The following is a 22,897-nucleotide window of genomic DNA, read 5'->3' as shown; positions in this document are numbered from 1 at the left end:
AGCACAGCTCGGCTAAAAACAGTCGCACACACAGATTTGATCATAAATTATGCTTATGCTAACCGATACGATACGGTCGTATGATAACATTTAGGATGAAATCCAGGCAGATTCTTTGCGTGAGGCCCCTGTAGTGGATGAGGTAGGACTGCGGGGTTACTGGTTTTCTAAGAGGTACAGGACAATAGTGTCTGATAAGAGAGCCATGTGATAGCATAACAGCCTTATCAACCCTGGGTCCTTCAGAACAGCAGAAGTCTGGGTTATACAGCCCAGACGAACTGCACTAGTAACAATGAGTTCATAAACACAGTCACACCCTCACAAATTTACATTTCTACAATAACTGATTTTACAATACATGGTTGACTATTTCTGTATCAGAAACATTATGAGTCAGTTTCTTCAGCAGGCATGCATATGGCTGTGCCAATTCCTTCCAATGAACTGCAATTATCACCCTTTGGAAAAACCTAATGTTGAAGTTTGAACAGTTTACGCGTCCCTCACCTTCACAAGGTCATTCACATTAGGGTTAGCTCAAGTCCCCACTCTGTCAGCTCCACTGCTCCACAACACTGAACGAAAAAATTCAATCAGAGACGGAATTATAAAATTCTCAACTTTAATCAGTTTCAAAAAGTTTCACAACAAATGTAACACTTAGAGAAGGGATAATTTGCCATTAAAGATCAATATTTGGGTTTATACATTCCTCTAATTAGTCTGTTGGCAATTGCGTATTCTCTGGGTAAAAGCCTCTGGTTTATTTGGATAGAATTTCAAGATAAAAATGAAAATGCAAAAATACAAAATTAAATGTAAACCAAGTTTTATTTTGCTCTAAGTAGTGTTCTTGAAGCACTACAGCATGGTAAACAATGTAAATTAGTACAATTCAATCTCAAAAGCCATTCGAATTAACATGAGTTGTTATAAAGATGCAGACTACATTAAACCATAAATATTTTAACCACTTTTTTAAACTTCGATTTAAATGAAGGCTCAGAAATGAGCAACAGTCCTCATTGAGGAAAACAAAAACCTGATGTCGTCTAGGCGACAGCACACACACACACACACACGCTCACAAAAAAAGTCAAAATAAACCAACTTTATGTTCCCGCGGTTTTAACCGACGCTTTCTATTTGGGATGATATGCACATAATCCATCTCGCTGCCAGACAGCACTCTCCCGCCAATCAGCAGGAGGCAGCAGGCTTCAGCGGAGCGGAGCGGACCAGTGAGAGCCACGCGACCCTGGCACCGCTTAAAACACCGCCCCCTGCGCTGGAAACGCGGCGAGCACACATTCTCCCGCTGTGCGGCGGGGGGGCCGGCCGGGCCCCCCCAAATCTCCCCGAGCCGAGGCTCCCCGAAGTCTCCCCGAGGGGACCCCCCAAATCCACTTCACCGGCTGCAAAGCCACAGTTCCACAGGCCTTTTCCGCTGCTGGTTTTGACACGTATAACTTTTTGCGCACAAAAAAAAATCAGCTCTCCTGCCTTTGTACATCGTTTTATATATATATATATATATATAAACATATTAACGGGTGGGGGAGGAGAGTTAAAATGTCTTGCGTCATACGACCTCATGCAGCTCTAAATGAAAGATGACCGAACGTAAGCTTGGATTAGCAATGGAAAGGTAATACATAAAGGTGTCCATATAAAACCCATACTATGTAAAAAGGGCCAGCGGGTGACGGCATCATTTACACGTTGGCATTGTTTTGGTCGACGAACGCCCAAGTGCCTGACCCTCCTGGGGGCGGGGCTTACGCGCCGTCCCGCGGAAGGGCTGCCGTGGCAACTTGGTTTTTTTTTTGTTTGTTTGTTTGTTTTTTTTTTTTAATTGAACTTTTTTAGGTGACTATACAAGTTGTTTTTTTTGTTGTTGTTTTTTTTAGTCGCACATCTCCTCGGGGATCTCGTGCGGGTTCAGGATCCCGGGGACGGACATCTGCAGCTTGTGTTTCTCCTCCTGCGCCTGTCGCAGAGACGCCTCCCTCTCCTCCAGGAACAGGTCTGTGGTGTCCTCCCCAGCAAACTCCTGAGGGAGGAAACAGGAAACGGTGTGAGCCTCTGGGGTGCCACAGCGAGGCCAACGGCCCGTCTCAGTCACACACTGGTCTGACACTCTGAGCTGTATCTACAGCTAAAGCTCCTGAGGTCAGAGAGACCAGTCCAGCCCTCCCAGATGCATTTCTCAGAGCATGGAAATGCCAGACCTTTACCCCACCTATTCTAAAGATTAAGGCAGTTTATACACTTGCAGAACCTAGAACTTCTACAAATGTATAATAGGAATATAATTTTCTATATAATTTTTCACTAGGTTTTTTGCATTTGTATTTCACAGCAAAAGGTTTCATATGCAGGTAGCGCCATCCTAGCAGAAGATCTGTATCTCCTACAGAAGGCTCCGTACATAGGGCTGATGAATACGTTACCTTTATCTGCACCAGGAAGTCCCTCAGGTGCTCTTTGAAGGCAGGAATATCTTGATTCAAGCTGAACAGCCCCGTTACAAATACTTTCACCTGGGCACTGAGGGAACACACACACACACACACACACGCATTAGCAACAGCACATCTGTCCTGCGTTCAAAGAAACAGTTTTTTATCACAAATTCAAAGTAAACAACCACCGGGAACGAGAGAAAATTTAGCGATGCAGGCCTGTATTTTACCAAGTCACAGTGCATTTTACAGTGTACTAGTCTATGACATACAGAACAATTCTCCACCTGGGTTTTTTTTCAGAACATACTGTACGTATTATTCACTGGGTTAAACAAATATGTACGGGACAGATTGTAAGGAGAGGGCAAACGCTGAGTACGGCGTGAGTAAAGCCGCCGTTTCGCCGATGCGGACGCAGAGCTCTTACTCCTGTAAGTGCGGGAAGGCCGTTTTGAGGAGGTTGGCCACGTACTCCTGGATGAAGCCCTGGTTGTTGACTGGACTGGAGGGGTTGAGGGCAGTGCTGATCTTACCCTCCTCCACCAGGTTGAACATGTACGCGAGGATGGACGCGTGCATCGTCAAACCTGCGGGAGAAAACGCACCGTTTCTCACTCAACCAATGAGAGGCATCCACCGTCTCTCCAGCCAATGGAAACACATTGCCAACCCAATAGAAGTCATTCATTCACATATTACAGTCATTCATTAAACTTATTTCACCCAATACATAACATACTAGACACACATACATTAAACTTCTTTCACCCATTACTAAACACATTAGACACACATACATTAAAGCCACCCTGTCTAGGTGAGAATGGACAGGTATACATTAAGCTCCTCTTTCACAATGGTAAACATACCATGCATACATCAGAGTCTTCTCACCCACAAATGACATTATCCACGCATACATTAACTCCTCTTTCGTAACAGAAGCCATTAGACCCACATGCACCAGCGCCCCCCCCCCCCCCAGGGGGAGGTTAAAATAAAACCCGATAAAACGTTTCCCCCCCTCCCACCCACCGGCTGTGTGAGACGTGTCCGTGACGACGGAGAAGATGTGCTGCAGGATGTCGCAGAAGTAGGTCTGGTAGAAGCTCTGGGCGGCGGCGTCCTCCTGGGCCACGTTCTGGAGCAGCGTGTAGAGAATCTGGAGCCCTGGGGCGGATTAGGGAGAGCGGTTAGCCAGCGCTCGCGCTAGCCCGCGGAATACTGCGTCTCTGGAACGCAGGGCATTTCAAAATTCACTTGCATTCTGAGAAAAATAACTATTTAAAATATAGTATTCCAACTCACAATTACATAATAAATATATGTCGTTCATAATTTTATCATGACACATAACAGAATCGGGACGCAATAGCAAGATTAGTGGGATGAAATAAGCTACAAATAACATTTTTGCTGTTCTGATATAAATTTTAGCTAGAGCGTTTTGATTTTGCATTCAGCTTAAGCGCTTTCTCTTTTAACCTCGCACTGCTACCAACAGCTGTGCAAATATTACAAACAATTACCGCACAAACGTCAGACAGCAAGAGAGGACTGGCTCGGAGAAACAAGACTCATTCTTTTGTTGTGGTTCAAGTCTGGGTCATCGTCCATTGTGATATTAAAACAAAACGATCTTGGAGTTTCTGCGTTTGTAGAATGCAGGGTATTTCTTCCCCTGCATTTTGACCCTATTTTTCAGCGTAAAAAACTCCTTGCGTTAACGTCAACACGGTTAGCTCTTGCGCAACGTTGAGCTCGCTGTGCTACGGGTTCATCCAGGCGTTTAAAGCAGGCCCTAACGGTGCCCCCCCACACCCCAGCCCCTGGGGGCACTTACCGGTGTCGGCCACGTTCCTCATGGTGTGTTTGAAGGCCCAGATGATGGAGTCCAGCACCAGTTTGAACTGCGCCGGGGGAATGGCCAGGAACGCGGGGAAGCAGTGGGAATTGACCGCTTGCAGCAGGTAGAAGAAATGTGTTCTGTGCTCCGGGTACTCCTCAAAGTCCTGAAGAGCACAACGGGAACAGCCGCCATGAGGGTCTAACACATCCACACACTCCTATTCAGTGCACTTAACGCGGGGCAGTTCACACTTTATTACTCTCAGGAGGGAAATCTGCTTGTAACCTTTGCCATTACAGGCTGGACATATACGTCTGCTGCTTAGCTGTTAGCCTACTTGAAGGAACAAACCTGAAAGGGGCCACTGCACCGCTTATTCTCTTTGGGACTGAAGACCGAATCTCACACCCGTAACCGGACCTCAGGCGCAGACTCACTTTGTTGATCATGTTTAAGGTGCATTCGAAGACGGCGTCGAATATCTGCGGGATCTCGCCGGTGATGTGCCCGCCCAGCTTGTTGACGATGGTCGCCATGGTGCTGAGGACCTCGGGCTCTCGGGCCGCGGGGACGTTCCGCTGGTAATCGATCAGCACGGCGTCCAGCAGCGGGGGCACAAAGTTCTCCCCCACCTGGAAGGGCGGGACCCCGCCCGTTAAACCTCAACACTCAATGCAAGCATTACCTTATAAATGAGAGAACTGTGTGGCCTCTCACTGTAACTAAGCAGAGAGATACAAGTGAAGCCTGTTATTAAAATTACATTTTTATTACATTACATTCAACCCAAACCCTCATTTCGTGTTTCTGAGGGAAGGCAGCTGGGTCCAGGCTGAAATCTCACCATCTGAGGATCGTTTGATCGGCTGACCCAGCCCGAAATGAGCTTCAGCGTCTCCCTCTTGACCGTCCGCATACTTCTGATCAAAGGCTGCTTGGTGACCATCTCTCCTGCACAGAGGAAGAGGAGAGGAGGGGTTGGAGAGGAACGAGGGAAAAGAAGAGGCTCCCCGCTCTGCTGTTTGCTCCTGTCCCCTCTTTCCCCACGTTCGCGCGTTAGCCGGTTTAGCCTCTGTGCCCCGCGGCTCACCGTTGGTCTGGATGGCGGCGGAGATGTTCTCGCTCAGGCACTTGTACACGTTGAGCATGTCCAGGTAGATGCGGCCCAGCTGGATGACGAAGGGGTGGCCCACCGCCTTGCACGCCCGCACGTTGGTCTTCAGGATGCTGCCCAGCTGCTTCACCGTCTCCGGGTCCTTCAGGATGTCCACGTTCTGTGTGGGTAATTACACATGTACATATGGGGGAGAGAGGAAATGTGTGTGCATCTGTGTGTGCGCTCATTAATTTTCTGTTTTTTTTTTGTGTAAAATGCCGTGAAAAATCTGTATTCGTGTGACCCTGGGCAGAAGAGCTCACCTTTGTGGCCTGCTGAATGATGCTGTCCCACACCTGGTTGGGCAGCAGCATGTACTTCTCTATCAGGTGCTCCTGGACGGCCTGGTCTGTCTGGGCCCCTATCATGTAGCCCACAGCTTCATAGAACGTGTGCACCTAGAGACAGAGGACCAACAGTAAACCTCCAGCACCAACACTGAACCCCCAGCACCAACACTGAACCTCCAACACCAACACTGAACCCACAGCACCAACACTGAACTCCCAGCACCAACAGTGAACCCTAAGGACCAACACTGAATCTCCAGCACCAACACTGAACCTCCAGCACCAACACTGAACCCCCAGCACCAACACTGTACCTCCAGCACAAACACTGAACTCCCAGCACCAACACTGAACCCCCAGCACCAACACTGTACCTCCAGCACAATCACTGAACCCCCAGCACCAACACTGTACCTCCAGCACAATCACTGAACTCCCAGCACCAACAGTGAACCCTAAGGACCAACACTGAACCTCCAGCACCAACAGTGAACCCCCACCACCAACAGTGAACCTCCAGCACCAACACTGAACCTCCAGAACAAATACTGAACCCCCAGCACCAACACTGAACCCTAAGGACCAACACTGAATCTCCAGCACCAACACCGAACCTCCAGCACCAACACTGAACCCCCAGCACCAACACTGAACCCCCAGCACCAACACTGAACCTCCAGCACCAACAGTAAACCCCTAGTACTACTGAAGCAAGGGGGGGGGACACTCAGGGTTAAAGGAGCGAGGCAGGGCGGGGCTCACCTGCTGCGGCTGCAGGTCGCAGATGATGGTGTTGATGTTGTTGAGGATCTCGTCGATGAAGGGCATGACCTCCCCCACCTGCACCTGGACGAAATGCCGGCGGCACTTCTGCGCGATCTTGATGAAGGTGTCACAGGCCATGTCCTGCACGCCATCATGCGTCTCTGCAGGGGGGAAAGAAATCAAAATAAGAGCGTGCCGCACGTCCAGGCCTGACGTCCCAACGCAACACCGACCTGGGCCCTCAGCACTGACAGCACACAGGAAACACAGGCTTCTCTTCAGCATTTTCACACCTTAGCACCAGCTCAACCCTGAGCCGTGTTTGGAGTAAACCCTCACACGGTCACATGACCAGACTAGGTTAATCACACGCACATAAGGTGTAAATGTATCTGCAGACACACCTGCGCAGTGCACAGCGTGCTCAGGTTGATGAACACGCCCGGATTCTCAGTGATTTGCATACGGCTCCTCCGGTTTCACGCTGCTCAGCTGTACTGAAGCGCACCGAGACCCTGAGCTCTCCGACCGGACGCCAGTCTGAGTTACGCTAAGTCATATCTCACCCCTTACATGCGCCAGCCACTCGATTTTACTCCAGCGCAGCGAAGAAATACCAGCGCACGTTTCCCAGGCTAAACATAGAACAACTCTCACGAGCAACAGCGTTACCACCGAGTACTCTGGAGCAGAGCTAGGAGAAAAGGGCTATAGCCATTCATATATATTTCATCATTCAACAATTCTATTGCTGCAAATATTTAGATACAAATTAAGTTTGGTACCACACTAAGCACTTACAACAGTAAAACAGGTGCATCAGCCACGACAGCAGTGATGACAGCCCTGCCCTGCCTACTTTGGCCAGATCCTGCTCTACCTAGCGAACCACACAGCCTGGGTCTGTCGCACAGCAGGCCATGCTAGCAGGCCAGACGGCAGCAGGCCATGCTAGCAGGCCAGACGGCAGCAGGCCATGCTAGCAGGCCAGACGGCAGCAGGCCACGGGCAGGCCACGCCCGGTCGCTCACCGTGCATGAACTCAAACAGCTTGTTGACCACGGTCTTGAGGAACTTCCAGTGGGCGCGGAGGAAGCGGGGGTACTGGCCCACGATGTACATGATGTTAGAGGCGATGATGGCCTTGTTGTCCTTCCCCCTCTTCTGCTCGCACAGCCCCAGCAGGTCCTGGACCGCAAGAAAGCCAGACGGTTACCCGGCAACCGGGGGGTTCAGGATTCAGCCAGCAGAAAGAGCAGCTGTGCCCCAGTGGAGCAGACTGAAGCGCTAAACCCGCTACCCAAGAGCTCTCCACTTGTACAAGAATGAGCACTTCCATATGTGCAGGCACATTCTTTGGAATTATTCAAATACATTTAGGGGGTTTTTGGCACAATGATTTATACAAAAAAAACTAGAAACTAGAAAGACTGGAAACCCAGAGCCGACAGACAGACCCGGCAGAGAGCGGGAGTCCCCCGCCGTGCAGCACGGTCGCCACGGCTACGCTACCTTGATGACGGTGACCAGGAAGCGCTTCTCGTCCTCCTCGTGCATGGCCCCGCTGATGGAGCCGATGGCCCAGCACAGCGTGTTCAGGTTCTTCCACGACCACTCGGTCCCGTTCACCTGGTTGTGCAGCTTCTCGGTCATGATCCGCTCCGTGTCCGCGTAGTCCAAATGCGTGAGGTACACTGCGGAAGGGCGAGGACAGACAGACGGACACTCCAGCAAATCGCTTTCCCCCCCATACTGTCATGTGACAATAACAGGAGTATCCCCTTCCAGCTGTTACAGGTGGAAGGTGATGGAAAAGTAGGCAGTGAGGAAATACCTATCGCTGATATTACTGGATACCACTTCAGCCACACGTGATCACCTGACAGACACCAGCATGGCCAGATTGCTGCCATTTTGATTGCAGCAGCAGCATCGCGTGGGTGCCTCACGCCACAGAGGCGGAGGACGCGTTCACAGCCACGCCCTGACCACACTCACCCAGCGTCTCGCGCATGTTCTTGTACAGGTTGATGGAGTCCGTGTCCTTCATGAATTCCCTGACCACCTCTCCCTGGTCATTCTCCACCACAAGGACCTCCTCTGGTTTGGCCATTCGGCTCACCATCAGCAGCCGAACCTGCCGGGGTCGGGCAGGAAGCAACAAATAAAATGAATAAAAAAGGATTCCGCTCACAAAAATGTTTCCATTTTACCAAATATTTGAACTGTTCCATTTCAGTTAAGAGCAGACGGACACACAAACAGACACACGCGCACGCACACACGCACAGACACACAGACACATGCACACTCACAGACACATACACACTCACACGCACACACACACACGCACACACAGGTGCACGCACACGCACACACACATGCACACACACGCACACACACACACACACGCACACACACATGCACACACACACACACATGCACACACACACACACACGCACACACACACACACACACACACACCTTGGACAGCACGGGCAGGTAGAGCTGCCTCCGGGGCGGGACGTCGAAGTGCTGGCTGCCTGAGAGCAGGGGGGACGTGGAGGTGGAGAAGGGGCTCTCCCTGTACAGCTCGGCCGCAAGGTGGTTCCAGTACTCCAGGCAGATCTTAAAGATCTCCGTCTCCTCCACCTCCGACACCAGCAGCATGTAGTGCAGGGCCTGCGGGGACAATATAACACACACAGCTCACACACAGCTCAAACCACTACATCACAAACACATGGGACTGCTCTTAGAGATAAACAAGAACAGCCATTAGCACCACATGCACAGCCCTTACTGGCAAACATGGACAGCCCTCATTATTACTATTACTATTATTGTTATTACCGTTATCGTTATTATTATAGGGGCTGCTGGGTGGCTCCCCCTGTTAGGCACAGTCCCACTGCAGGGATGGGCCCCATGGTCTGGTTCTGAGCGGGACCATGATTGTGGTCAAGATGCCTCAACCACCACGACCGCGTTCCATGGAACACCAGCGACCCCTGCTGGTGGAGCAGCTCCCTGGCGGGCACCATCGCGGCAGAGACCCACCTCCATGAGCGTCTCCCGCAGGTTGAGCCGCTTCTCGATCAGCTGGCCGTGCTCCTTGAGGAAGGTGCAGAGGAACAGGCTCAGGTTCTGGATGAAGTTCTGCTCGTCGTCCTTCCCGTTGGAGTAGGCCAGCCGGATGTTGGTGTTCAGCGGAAGCATCTGTGCGCGGAGCAGGGTTTTAAAAACACAGCGGCTGTGGCGTTCAGTTCACTAAAAGGCAAACTACTACATTCAGTCAATTTACTCAGAGCCCTGCAGGTAAAGCACCTTCATCATAATGCCCTGATTTCTTGTTCAAAGGCATCTGGTCTTTGGTTACAGTAAGGAGCTGAAAAACAGCTGAGGTAAGGGCACTCAGTCATGCTCTGTTCCGTTCACATTTACAATTCAACACATCCAATGACTGTGAAAAACATTCTGACAATTAAAGATCGCTGAACAAAACTCTAGTTCTTTTTGCATAATTAATCATTCATTCACATTTTGAAGCGTGAAAATTAATGCGAATACTAATTAATACTAATCGTCAATTCTTCTGTATTTTTGCTGGGCGCATAGGCTCTCGTTACGTACTGGTCACAAAGCACACAAACACCTCTAGTGTCTCTTTACTCACACACACACACCTGAGCACCTGCTGCTGAACTTGTATGAACTGAATGACCATGGGGCACAGCCATAGGACACAGTACCCAGGACAAGCCAGGGGACACAGTGTCCTAGGCCAACGCCGCAGGACACACAGCCACGGGACACAGTGTCCTAGGCCAACGCCGCGGGACACAGTCAGGGGACACAGTGTCCTAGGCCAATGCCGCGGGACAGTACCGCGGGACAGAGCGCAGCGGGACGCACCTGTTTGAGCTGCATCATGGTGAGGGTGAACAGCGTGACGAACTGCTCCTCGTACTGGCTCACGCTCACCCCCGCGATCTCCGTCAGGCACTTCAGGGTCACGTTGCGGAACATGGGGACGTTTAGGAACTGGGGAGAGACCCAGAGCCGCACTGAGCCACCGCACTTCCACACACGCTAAATCACATCCAGTCCGCTACGGGACAGCCACTCGTTCATCAATAACGCTCATGACCAATCACATTCATTTCAGCGCTGTTTTCACCAATCATATTACTGCTGATGATCAAGTGACCAATCGCTTGTGCCAGTATTAGAGATGCCACCATTCATTTTTAATATTCACTCAGTACTTTAGTTTAAATGCAAACTAGTACAAGGGCAGCTTTGTGTGAGAGTAACCTTGATCTGAAAGCAGAGCAGTCTGAATGGGTTTTAATTTCACACTGATGTGTTTCACAGAGGTAAACCTTCTCAGTTTCAACCCCAGGAGGCTAAAAGCTCTAAGACAAAGACAAGCCATTGACTTGGATCAGGTCTTGGCTTATCGGAATAAATGCAGTACCTTATATACAAGTGTGCTGATGAGTTTGGTTTCAAATATGTAACCTAGAGGAATCCAGTTCAGAAACCGCAGCAACGTCTCCAGGGTAGCGTGAACCAGGGGGGCATTCTGGGAGTTTTCCTGGAAAGATGGGGGGGAAAGACAGAAGCCATTTAGTCTGCAGAATATACGAGGAAAATTCTGGAAGCATGTTTACTCTGCGGAAGAAACGAGCCAAGGCTGCACCTACCATGACAAACTGGCAGAGCTGAAATATCTGCGAGAACTCATTGCACATGCTGCAAGAAAAAAAAGCCTGTCAATCACCGGCACGATCGCCACGGGCAACACACACACGGAACACAGCGCACGGCTGACCCGCCGCCGTGGAGACGGGCCTACCTGTCCTTCAGGTGCTTGGCTTTGACCTGGGTCATCTGCCCGCTGGAGAAGTCGAAGACCTCCTCGCTCAGCAGCTTCAGGATGATCATGTTGTTCTGGCAGAGGCTCTCGCTGGTGCGGCTGGCCCCCACGATGTCGCTGATGAAGGTGGGCCAGTGCTTCGGCCACTCCTGCTTCAGGATCTGTGCACCACACACACACACACACACAGGGTGTTTACTTTGCTTGGTTTTCTTGCAGTGGTTTTGCGTGTGGGTGAAACCGGTGAATCCCTCGTGTGCAGAAGCGCGTGTATGTGTGCCCCCTGCCCCCCAACCCCTGAAATCTTTTGTGCTGTTACAGCATTTCAATAACAAATTTCCCTTTGGAGATAGTAAAGTTTTTTTTTATTAACCAATTAGTTTTTGTGTTTTGTGTGTAAAAACATAAGGTCAGTGGTTTTATTGGGCACAACTAACTGCTAAACATTTGAACTGAGCCAATTATTAATGGTCTACAAATGAATACGATTTAAAAAATAATAAACCTATTGTGGAAAAGAGGTGCAGGCTGGGGTCTAAGGATAATGTAGGAGGACTCATTGCTGATTAGAATCCAGTCCTGTGAGAATAAATACTGCCTCACTCAGTAAGGGGGGAACATATGCTCACACTTTATTCTTGCATGTCTTCACTTGTTTGGGCAGTAGAGGGCTTGCATAACAATAAAACAAAGTCTTACCTGGACCAGGATCATGTTCAGTTTTCCAATATACACCTTCTCTTTCTGAAATAAGACAAAAATATCAGACAAGTATTTGCAACAAGAGTAAAACACAGGACGAGACCAGCAAACAAAAAAAGCTTACCTCTACGTTTGTTGCATCAGATGAAGTCTTGATTATAAGACCGACAACATACTTTTTTATTCCTAGGAATAAAGAAATAACAAGGATTAATTTCCCCACACAGGGGGGTAAAATGCACTCATTTTCATATGCAAAACCAATCACTCACAGTGAAGCTGGAAAGCCATAAATAAGAACAGCAAAATCTTTCACAAGTCTTTTTTTCTTTCTTAGCCAAACGCTTGTCTTTGAATAACAGTGCTCTGGTTCTTGTATGAACAGAAACAGACATAAGCATCAAAGCAGCTTCCTAACGTAAGACATGGAAATCAGCTGAAGTGTTTTTTCGCGCCCTGAGCAAACGGTCCAGGGGACGGGGCCAGGCTCTGGCGGTGGACGCGCACAGGGGTTTTTAGGTCTGTGGGTAATGAGAGGTGGGACCTCATGAGTGCGGCTGTGTGTCAGGTGTGGGGAACAGACCCAGCTGCTGGGTGCAACGCTGGCGCAGTGTGAAATGACATACTTGCCGGTCGCCTGCATTGGTTTGCCACTTGAACAAAACTCAGGCATCTACGGTCAGAAGTGGGAAGTCTTACGTCAATGAGGAAAAAAATAAAAACTATTTTAAAAAACTATATAGTTTAACAGTATTTATTTGTTCATTCATTTTTTTTTAATTGATTTAATTTCCATCAAAATGAAAAGTCCCAAAACCTTAATTAACAAGGAGTGGAACTGACAGTGGAACTTTCATTTGCCTTTTCAAAGGATGAATAGGCTCATTTAAGTGAAAAATTGAGGAATTATTCGGGTAGTGCTAAATATGAAAATGTGATTCAATTTGTATCCATATATAAAACATCAAATCTTCAATTGTTTTTCCAACATATCAAGAGCTGCGTCTGGGGCAATCTGTTCAATGTACCTTTGTCCTTTAAAACAAAAAAAACCAATGGCTAACTTCCAGAAAATTCCATTAGGGTAATGAGAATTTCCGGGTAATTCAGCTTGTTAACCATCAGATGGGCAAATAATTTACAAATCTGTCCACACTTTTGACCATACAGTATGTCCAGAGTGGCCATTGGGGGTTTGACTGGAGAAAACAAACAGTCATACACCATTCAGAGTCCTTAGGAAAGCATCCCATCAAATAATTACATTCTAGAATGGGGACACATCTTAAGAGAACAGGAAACACATTTGGTAACCAGTAACCTGGGCTCAGATTTATTCCAACTCTCCTTAAACTGTTTCAATTACAATTTCGGGATTTACGTCCTTTCCAGATGACCACCAATACACAGTCTGGCCCTGCCTTTTTAGCGAGTGTCTACTATTTGCTCAGGAAAGGCATGACGAAAAAGTGAAACATTTAAAGATCAAGACATAAAAGGGCAATTTTACCATTTTGCATTTTAAAATGAGCCAGGCTTTGAATTCTGTCCACGTGCCTGAACTAGGAGGTACTGTCAACTTATGCTGCCGTGGAGGATGTGAGTATATTTCTGACCTGCAAGTTGATTCATTTGAGCCATTTTATAATCATACACAGCTGGACTTCGACTAAAGTACTTTACTCAGGACAAACTACACCAAATCCAGTGCATGTTAGTACAGATATTATCACCATTACGCTGTGAATGAGTCACACACTTTAAAATGCACTCTGTCGCGGTCAAATACTTAAAAAATATATAAAAAAATAAATAAATAAATCAAGTACAGTTAAAAATGAAAGTTTTTATTTCTATGCAAGTGGTTCCTGTGGTCACAAATCAGTCTCAAATCTCACATTTGAGAAAAGGTTGATGAAAATAAACAGAACACATTGTTCAACCCACTGTCTAGCAGTTACAGGATTCCACAGAGCACCATGGCTTTAATGCTCAAAGGGATATAAACAGCACATGAACAGACCTCCCACCGTCTTTGTGGAAAATAAAAACACTGACCCCTACTGGGGAACCTTAGCAAGTGACTCTTGGGATTGACCTGGAATATCTGGAATATTGCTGTCCTTAATCAAGTGTTGCACATTTACTGAAGCCTTTAATTTATTTGATAAGGATGTCCACAAAAAAACAGTAAAATTGCTACATTTGAACATCTGTAAACATTCATTAATTTTGTGAGATTACACCAATGCTTACCAAACGTTTTTGGTCAGGTCCCACTTTTTTTTTCTTTTTTGTTAATTCCCTAAATTAATTTGTCAGACCAAAGCAATATAATTTCGAGTGGAGGTTTGATGAGTTCATTCACAGGTTTCAGCGGACCATTCTGGAACTGCTTCCTTGCTTAAGGGTGCAGCGTGATTTCCCTATTCAAAGTTCAAACCCCCCCCCCCAACCACTTCCAGAAACAAGCACCTGGCCACATCCTCAGTTCAGCTCAGTTCATCTCTATCCTATTGTAATTCTCACAGCAGATCATGTCTGTTGAAATACACAAAGATGAATGTATCATAAAATGTCTCATTTCGCCATCAAATCTAATACCTTATGCTAACACCTAGTTGGTCTTTATAAATGGCAATATATATATGTAACAAGCTGCCACACTTACCAGTTCAACAGTTGGATTATAAGCAAGTTGTGTTTTAAACATGCATTTAAATGTACATTCTTTATGACAATGATCACAGCAACTTTAACTTTACAACGCTGTCTCAACTTCTGTTGCCCACAAAATTAAACAAAATTAAAGTGAATTTAGCCTGTTATAATATATGAACATGTTCCTAACAAGACACACCAAATAAATTTTTACATTTTTATAAATTAGCCAGTATTAGCCAGCCAGCTAACCAGCTAGTCACATTGCCAGCTACAACTCTGGACTCATGAAACGTAATGCAGGAGCTTGTCGCCTGCTAGCAAAACATTTTGCATTTTGTAGACAAATAGTTTACTTCCATTGAGATGGCTAGAAGCAAGACCATTTAGCCGAGCTCCTTTACCCACAGCAGCACGAGTAATTTCAGCGAATGAGAAGAGAGAATAAAGCCGTGCTGGATGCTGTGTGTTTTTGTCTGCTTTTTCCTTTTAACCTCTCCAGCGTTTCCAAGGCCCGGTCCAACCGATCTGGGGTGTGAATACAACCCAGCCAAGCAGAAAAGGGGCCGGCGTAGCTCACGGAGAATATCCAGCATCTCGGCAACAACCTGCCGGTCCAGCCGCGGCAGCCGCAAGCCAAGCTGGGCACCGAACTTCCTGGCCACTTTGCAGCCCGATCACGTCCCCCCCGAAGCGAAATAACCAACGGCCCCATCCTGCCACATTGGCCCAGCGGTTAACCAACGCAGGAGCGCAGGAACCAAAACATGCTCGCCTTTTGTTCGGAGTAATGTTTCGGAGAAACATAAAAGGAAAATCATTTATTTTAAAAATTCAGGGGAGGGTTATTTCGACCTGGATTTGACATGCTTGTGCCAGCATCCAGGGTGGGCGGTGCTTACCTTCGCATTGATTTCTGGGAAGAATCTTCCATCTTGTTTTAATAACCGTTTCCAATATCTGCAGAGCATAGTACTGTAACGCATGAGGAGAAGAGTCATTAGGCCCAGGGTCGCAGAACAGCTGAGAACACACATCAACACTGCAGCACGTTTAAACAAAGAACAAAAACATTTTGCGCTTAATTGTGCCTGCCTGGAATATGTTCAATTTGCAAATATAGGTTCTGTAAGACCACAAATTGCATCACATTTCATGCAGATTTCCCTATTTGGATTAGTGTTATTTTTTTCTGCAAATTGCTGAGATTTCTTTCTTTTTTTGGATGAAACCCTGTAGAAGTCCTGCTGTTTTTCCCCATATCACACCAGAAAGTGAAAGACAAGAGGAGGTAAGGGGGCGTAAACGTCCATGTAGTCTGTATCGGCCGCTTCAAATCTGACGGCCCGAAAAAGTTGTAGGAGGAAAATAAATGTCCAAAAAAAATAAGGGGGCTGGTCTCTCAGAAACTGCAGCCCACTGAAGGACGCAGCTTCTGGAACTGAGACACAGGTTGTGTGCACGCGCTCCAGACACCCACATACACACTCGCACATAAAACGGGCGCCAAACGGCCAAAGTTAACAAGTCAACAATGTAAACCAAATAAAAAAATCCCTATTTTCACTCAGGGGTGATAAAATATGGATAGGACGTTGGTGTCACCACCATTCACACAGAAACAAGTGGTTCCACCAATCGCGGAGTACACTGGTAACAACAAAAGGCACAATGATGGCTGTGATTGGTGGATGCCTTCTGGCTGTACAGTATATGGTGCCAGGACACCATCTGTCACCCGGAAGTACAGCCAGAAAGTATCCACCAATCACCGCGGCTCTCGTCATACTCCTTGATGGAGTTCCTCTCTGGTTTCTATGGTAAAAGTGACAACACCAGTGTCCAATCTGCATTTTATCATCCCTGTTTTCACCTTGAACTGGTGTGCCTCTAAAAGAACAGCAAGACAAACCACAGGTTTACTTTGTGAGCGTCAATCCTGTTTAAATAAATCTTTGGTGTAATAGTCTTGGATGGATCAAATCAAACAAGAATGGTCTTTAAAGATGTAGTCATTTTTTTTAAATCTCTATTATTGACATTGTTAATATTATTAGGATGAACAGTATTTCAACTGTAGGGATCATTTACTTCAGGGTAAGGAGGGAAAAATAAGTGGGGGAACAAAATGAGGAGACGTGCATAGCCAGTGTGTTAATAGGTCAAAGCAAGGAGCCGGCGTCTGCGATGGCCTGGCCAGGCCAGGGAGCCATTAAAGGTGAACGCAGCAGATCAACGGGCTAGCCGCCACTTACAGGTAGCGCCACGCTAGGTCCTTTACCCTTAGAACCTTCAGTATCTTCACACATGTAACACCTTTAACTTCCACACAACTTAACGATAAATTATAACCAAACAAATACAGAACAAAACTTTGCAACATTCTGCTATTGCCATATTGCAAGGTTTTTTTTTATTTTTTATTTTATTTTTAACTAAGCAGAGATTAAAGTCAGAGAGGGGAAAAAAATGGGGACACAGACACACATGATCCCTACAGGAGAAATACCTGCCACAAACCTCTCTCTCTCTCTCCCCCTCTCTCTCTCGCTTTCTCACTCTCTCTCTTTCCATCATGAAGCCTACTGTCTATTCTGAACCCTCCCTCTCCCAATGAAACAAATGCAATAGAAATTGATGAACAGAATTCAGTCAAAGGGAATCAAAAGGGTAGACCTTGTGGAGGCCTGCCGCCAAAGCCTAGCTGTGTGAAGGTGCACAGGAAGACACACCCCTTTTCTTCCTATTACAAGCAATCAACATAATGGAACATTATGATTAATATCAAATAGTAACAGCTTCAATTAAATAAGTTTAATAAAAGAAAGAAATAAAAAAAAACTCAAAATGCCAAATGTTCAAGTGCTAAAGCTATGCACCGTTTTTTTATATATATATTTTAAAATATATATATATATATAGAATAACCACAAATTAAGAATTTAGAAAAATTTAACAAGTGTTTACCTTTTCTGTTTTCTTTCTGTTCCTCTAATGATCTCAGTTTTGGCAAGTTAACAAATATGAGTATTTAAATACTGTTGATAAATCAACTCAAACATTAGTAATGACTGTCAGTGTTAAGAGCAATTTAACAGGCAAGCAAAAAAAAGCAAAGTGATTTCCCATTACTTTGAGGAAGTCTTTGAAACAGGGGTAACTGTATCCAAAAATCCACCGTACTCAAATACATAAATGGTGCAAAAATGCGCATAAATGTAAACTTGAGGTACATTCATGTTACCCAATGAACACTGCCAAAACTTGTTTAGCAAATTAGCAATGCATTGAGGTATCGCAATTTAGAAATGCCAGCCAAAATGCTCAAAAGGAAGAGATATCACCCCAAGGTAAAGGAGTTCTGATATGTACAAGCGACAAGCCAATCAGGGCTCAGTAAGCCTTACAGTACGTCACATGGCAACCTGAATTGAGCATTCAACTGAGGAGAAAGGGGTCTTGAGGAGTTTTCGAACAGTAACAGAGAGTAACTCAGTGTTACCGTTATAAATTAAGACCACCGGGAGACCAACGAACAAAACGAACGGTAAAGGTGAAGGAAGTATTTGTGACAAAGGGAGAACAACAGGGCTCAGTGCATGCATCCAAACGACAATAGCTGCATTGGTTTGGTTTGGGTTCTGCCGGACTGCACGGGTTCACAGAGCTTCCTCAAAGTACAAGATCCTGTCAGGCGTCCGCCCCTGGGGCCGCTTACTTTGGTGTTCATGTTTTGCGAAAACTCCAGAATGGTGTCGACTCTCGTCCAGGCGTCCGGGTGCTCTTTCAAATGGGTCAACACTTCCTGTGCCATTCTTTGCTGCAATAAATGAAAATGCACATAAACTTGAGACTTTTCAAGTTTTCCAAAAGCAAATGTATGACATATTTTCGTACAGAGCCGCAGCGATAGCTGCGAGCCCAGTGTCATTTCCAATCAGCAGCCTACTCATACAGAAACCCATACATTACATTTAGCAGACGCTCTTATCCAGGGTGACTTACACAACTTATACATAACATTTACACTGTATCCATTTATACCGCTGGATTTATAATGAGGCAATGCAGGTTAAGTACCTTGCTCAAGGGCACAACGGCAGTGTCATACCAGGGAATCAAACTTGTGACCTTGAGGTTACAAAACCAGTTTCTTAACCATCATACTACACTGCCGACCCATATAGAAACAACCCTTCATTTTTTTTTTTTTTTAATTTGATCTTCTGGCTCCCATTTTACCCTTCGTTCTAAATGTGAAACCGGCTGGTTTGGAAAGATAAAGACGGCCTAGCGAAACTGAATGGGCCATTCCCATTGTAGTCCACAAAAGGAACATACATCAGTATCATTCACACCAAGGCAAGCGCTCAATCACAGCGCACAGCCCACGCCGGTCTGAACACCCGCACAGATTTATCACGGCGGTAAGCGGGGGGCTGAGCCGCCACCGGTTCTTACCTGTGGTCCTTCACCATGGTACAAACAATTGACCACATTATCCAGCAGGTTAATATCCAGTTTCTGGCTGAAGTCCAGCAGCTGGCGAGCTGCATGGTCCGCTAACATTGTCATAATTGCTGGCATAGAGATCTGCAAGGGTGGGAGGGGGGAGGGGTGGCGGGGAGGGAAAAACATCCGACAGGCAAAGTCATGTGAATCGAACGGCGATTTCGGGCACACAGTTCCAAACAGCTGACGCCCCCTCCCGCCCCTGCAGCGCATCTCACAACACGCCTTATAAAGGCCGGTCTTTTGCTTTGCGTACGCCATTCGCCCGTGGCAGGGGGACTCGGACACAACAAAACTCCCCAGGATTAGGAAACACAAACAAAACAAGGGAATGTGCGAGACGGGGACTCTGAGAAGGAAGAGGGAAGGCCAGACTTGTGTTTTACAGCACATAAGTCGGACAAGAAAAAGGTCCCATACACTGGACCTTCTGACAACCTCAATTATGGTCAAAAATACCAAATAGTTGGTTTCCAACTGACCCATTAAATTTGGTCAGACTGACAGGAGATCCAATGTGCAAGATATTTTCCTCTCCATATTCACGAGTTGTTCTCAAAGCACCTGGATATAGTCTGAAAGCACTCAGTTTGCCATGGTTATACACAGTAAAGATGTATTGAGCGTGGGATGCTGACAGCGCAAGATAGCCCATCTGCTTTATTATTTTGGATCTTTTGAAACTTGTATTACGGCTGTCACGCACAATTCATCATAACTTCTTTTTTAAAGTTTCTGTGAAATATATCCACGTGATTTATGAAGCGAGAGAGCTAAACTTCGTAATTAGCTAACCAGGAATTACATAAACAACAAAGCCACGTGGCTATGGCGTGCTCTCTAAGAACAGCGCTCCCTACGTCACACTGTTTACATCTGCAACTGACAGGAGGGGCAATCTCCCGTCATGGGACTCTGCTTTCCACTTCTGCAAGACATTCGGTGTTACAACGGTGCTTATCATCATGTATAAAGCTTTGTTAAATTTAGATAAGTCGCATTACTCCAGGGTTGCATAAGCAATTAATCCCTCACCAGTGGGAAATTAAAATAAAACAGTCAGGACAATTGACTGGTCCCCTGAAGATTACGACAAGACATCGTTGGATATAGGTATATTACTCATACGAACATATCCATTGGAAAACTGCGATCAACAAGGTAGCATTAGGACAAAATAATACACTATCATTTTCGCTTCAGACGACCTGTTGATCGCTTGCTGTTTTTGACTATTATCGGCTAGCTAGCAGGACGACAGTTGACTTACCCGCCCTTTTTAAGAACCAAAACAAAGTTAATTCCCTCAAAGGCAGTTAATCCTAACTAGGGATCGTCCAAGCAAGCTGCTTGGTGAAATTACAAACCCACAAACCTACCGAAAACACGATGGTATATTTAATCACAGCAGATATAGCTAGTTTGTCAACAAATTATACTTTTGAACGGTAAAGGTGGCTAACGAGATGCATCTAATATTGCAGCTGATTAACGGTGTTCAATTGACTTCCTTTGGCCAACGTTATCTACACGGGTAACTTACGTTTCACACAGTTCTAGCGGAATACAATAAGGTTATCGGGGAATCTGGCTAACAATTTTTATGATACAGCTCATGTACCCCAAACCAAACAAGTTAGCGAAGTTTTACGACAATTTCATAGCTAGCAGCCAACGTTAGCAGGATGGACATGAGTGGGTCCTTGATTGCTGACGTTAATTTTTTAATACAGTCATTCAAACGTTATCCACAAACGGTACATTTCTCTGGATGTGGTCTAAGGTTAAGTTATATCGCTACACTTTCAAACTCAGAGAACTGACCTTAGGTAGGCGTGGAATAGCCAACGAGCCCGACCTTAAAGAATTAACGTAACTTAGCAAACGCTAGGTCCTGAGAAGGCCAGGCAGTACTCAGTTATAGACTGAACTGTATAACTATATGGCGGTGGGTCGACGTGTAAGTTAAACAATTATCGGCAAAATCCACAAATGCAGCTTGCGCTGTCAGTGTGTTGGCTACCAAGTCTCTTGTGTGTTTCAGTAACCATATACAGTTAGCCAATTAGCTAGCTACCAGGCGAACACAAGCCAACCCCTCCCACTCTCAGCTAGCTAATGATTATTCTCCGGACCGTAACACCGCAAATTTGCAGTTAATTTCAGCTAACTAACAAGCAAAAATGTAATATCGAGTTTGAATGTAAATTAGCAGGTAACCGTGTAACTTGGCTAACCAATAAGCGTGGAAACATCTAAGCTAAAATAAAAAATACATATAATTAGCCAACGTAGCTAACAACTAGCTACATCACTATCGATCTACGTCCGCTCATGCCACGGGCGCTGAAACTAGCGGGAGGCATTAATCAGGCCTCCGTTTTCAGCAAGTTAGCTAAAGCTTATCGCTCCACGGATACACGTCCGTGACACGATATCTCAGGTCACACATAACAGTAACGTTAATGTCGCTCGTACTGCTCAAAAATGTTTACCTATGACCAGGTTACTTACCTATGTTAAATCACAGCTCCCCTCCTTTGGATTTTAATTCCAACAGCGAATAAGAATATAACGTTAGTTAAAATACTGCCAAATTTTAATTCCCTTTCAATTCTGCAATAGTGAACACAGACCAATGCTCTGTGACTGGTACACAATCCAAAATTACCTGCTAAAATCCTGGCCCTTGAATCAAAGAATTTAAGATTTTAACAACAGAATCTAGCAAGCTATCTAAAGTAGTTCTAATTGACTATCGCTGTTGGTAACGTTGGTAACCAACTTAAGAATTGACTGTAGGTAGTCTAACTAACGTTAGTTAGATAGCTGGCTACAATATTCCACCAGAATGAATACTGATAGCTGTCTGATAAGGACCACTGAGTGGGTTCCTCAACTGTAATCACGGCACGCTATGCAATTTACTGATCCGATTCATTTTACGAAATAAAATAACCTTGATTTACAATTTAGGTCTGTGCTGAAATATTTTATGCAGCGGGGCGGTGTGAGACTGTAAGCCTGCGCTTCTTCTCCTCATAAGCAACAAACCCATAACCGGTTGAAACCGGTTCAGACTGGGAGATTCCATCTCGGTTTAGTTTTCAGCCGATGGCGCCGCGGAAAGTTTGGACTCGCGTCACGCCCATTGCATGCTCCGATTGGCTTGATGTTAGTTGCCGACTTCCTCGGTGGCATTCTACATGGTGGATTCGTTGTCAATCAATTTCAATTCTTGCAGGCGCCCACGCGACTGCTCCGCCCTTGGTGAGAAATGGTGGGCGGGAGCAAGAGGAATACAGTGCGCTCTGCCACCATTATGAGTGGCAAATAGTGCTGTCAATTTACTATTGCTGGACTGCGTGTGTTAGTTACAATGCATGTGTAAATTGTTAAATGTCGCTGCTATTGGCTCAAAAAGCATGATTGACATTTTGAGAAGTAATTCTTTCCCATGCCATGTTTTATGGATAAAATGAAAAAGAATTCCATTTAAATATGTATCCCGTGTTCGGGAATACTGAACAGCGCACTAGCGCACGCACATGGTCATACTGTAAAATTGCTGGGAACAAAAGAAAATGTGATTCTAGGTTCTGATTCGT

General features: G+C 46.0%; 1 protein-coding gene across 4 annotated transcripts; it reads right to left on the bottom strand.

Annotated features, from left to right (window-relative positions):
• Positions 1-608: 608 nt before the first annotated feature.
• Positions 609-22,385, bottom strand: xpo1b (exportin 1 (CRM1 homolog, yeast) b). Of its 4 annotated transcripts, XM_035400425.1 has the most exons (26): positions 21,961-22,385; positions 21,804-21,827; positions 19,239-19,370; positions 18,496-18,597; positions 15,680-15,752; positions 12,241-12,302; positions 12,114-12,158; positions 11,394-11,575; positions 11,242-11,290; positions 11,013-11,132; positions 10,448-10,576; positions 9,593-9,751; positions 9,017-9,214; positions 8,530-8,668; positions 8,044-8,225; positions 7,563-7,719; positions 6,529-6,692; positions 5,740-5,874; positions 5,411-5,594; positions 5,165-5,271; positions 4,758-4,952; positions 4,315-4,483; positions 3,507-3,641; positions 2,899-3,058; positions 2,457-2,553; positions 1,910-2,056 (listed from the first exon to the last, which is right to left on the bottom strand). In XM_035400425.1, the coding sequence occupies exons 3-26, from the start codon at positions 19,362-19,364 to the stop codon at positions 1,910-1,912; spliced, it is 3,216 nt and encodes a 1,071-aa protein (XP_035256316.1). In that variant the 5' UTR covers positions 19,365-19,370; positions 21,804-21,827; positions 21,961-22,385. The 4 variants fall into 4 exon arrangements, with proteins under 4 accessions (XP_035256317.1, XP_035256320.1, XP_035256316.1 ...); XM_035400426.1 differs by having other exon boundaries at positions 609-2,056; positions 21,804-22,384; XM_035400427.1 differs by lacking the exons at positions 21,804-21,827; positions 21,961-22,385 and adding an exon at positions 21,114-21,464.
• Between the last annotated feature and the right edge of the window lie 512 nt (positions 22,386-22,897).

The sequence above is a fragment of the Anguilla anguilla genome, chromosome 18 (assembly GCF_013347855.1).
Source record: "Anguilla anguilla isolate fAngAng1 chromosome 18, fAngAng1.pri, whole genome shotgun sequence".
Classification (NCBI taxonomy): domain Eukaryota; kingdom Metazoa; phylum Chordata; class Actinopteri; order Anguilliformes; family Anguillidae; genus Anguilla; species Anguilla anguilla.
This window is presented reverse-complemented; position numbering and strand designations above follow the sequence as displayed.

What these genes read in the sequence shown, in the direction of transcription:
- xpo1b (XM_035400425.1), bottom strand. Translation starts at nt 19,364, where the DNA reads ATGCCAGCAATTATGACAATGTTAGCGGACCATGCAGCTCGCCAGCTG. An exon ending in GCCAAGCACCTGAAGGACAG is followed by an intron (nt 11,291 to 11,393) that starts GTAGGCCCGTCT and finishes TTTTTCTTGCAG; the next exon opens with CATGTGCAATGAGTTCTCGC. An exon ending in GATCAAACGATCCTCAGATG is followed by an intron (nt 4,953 to 5,164) that starts GTGAGATTTCAG and finishes CCGCCCTTCCAG; the next exon opens with GTGGGGGAGAACTTTGTGCC.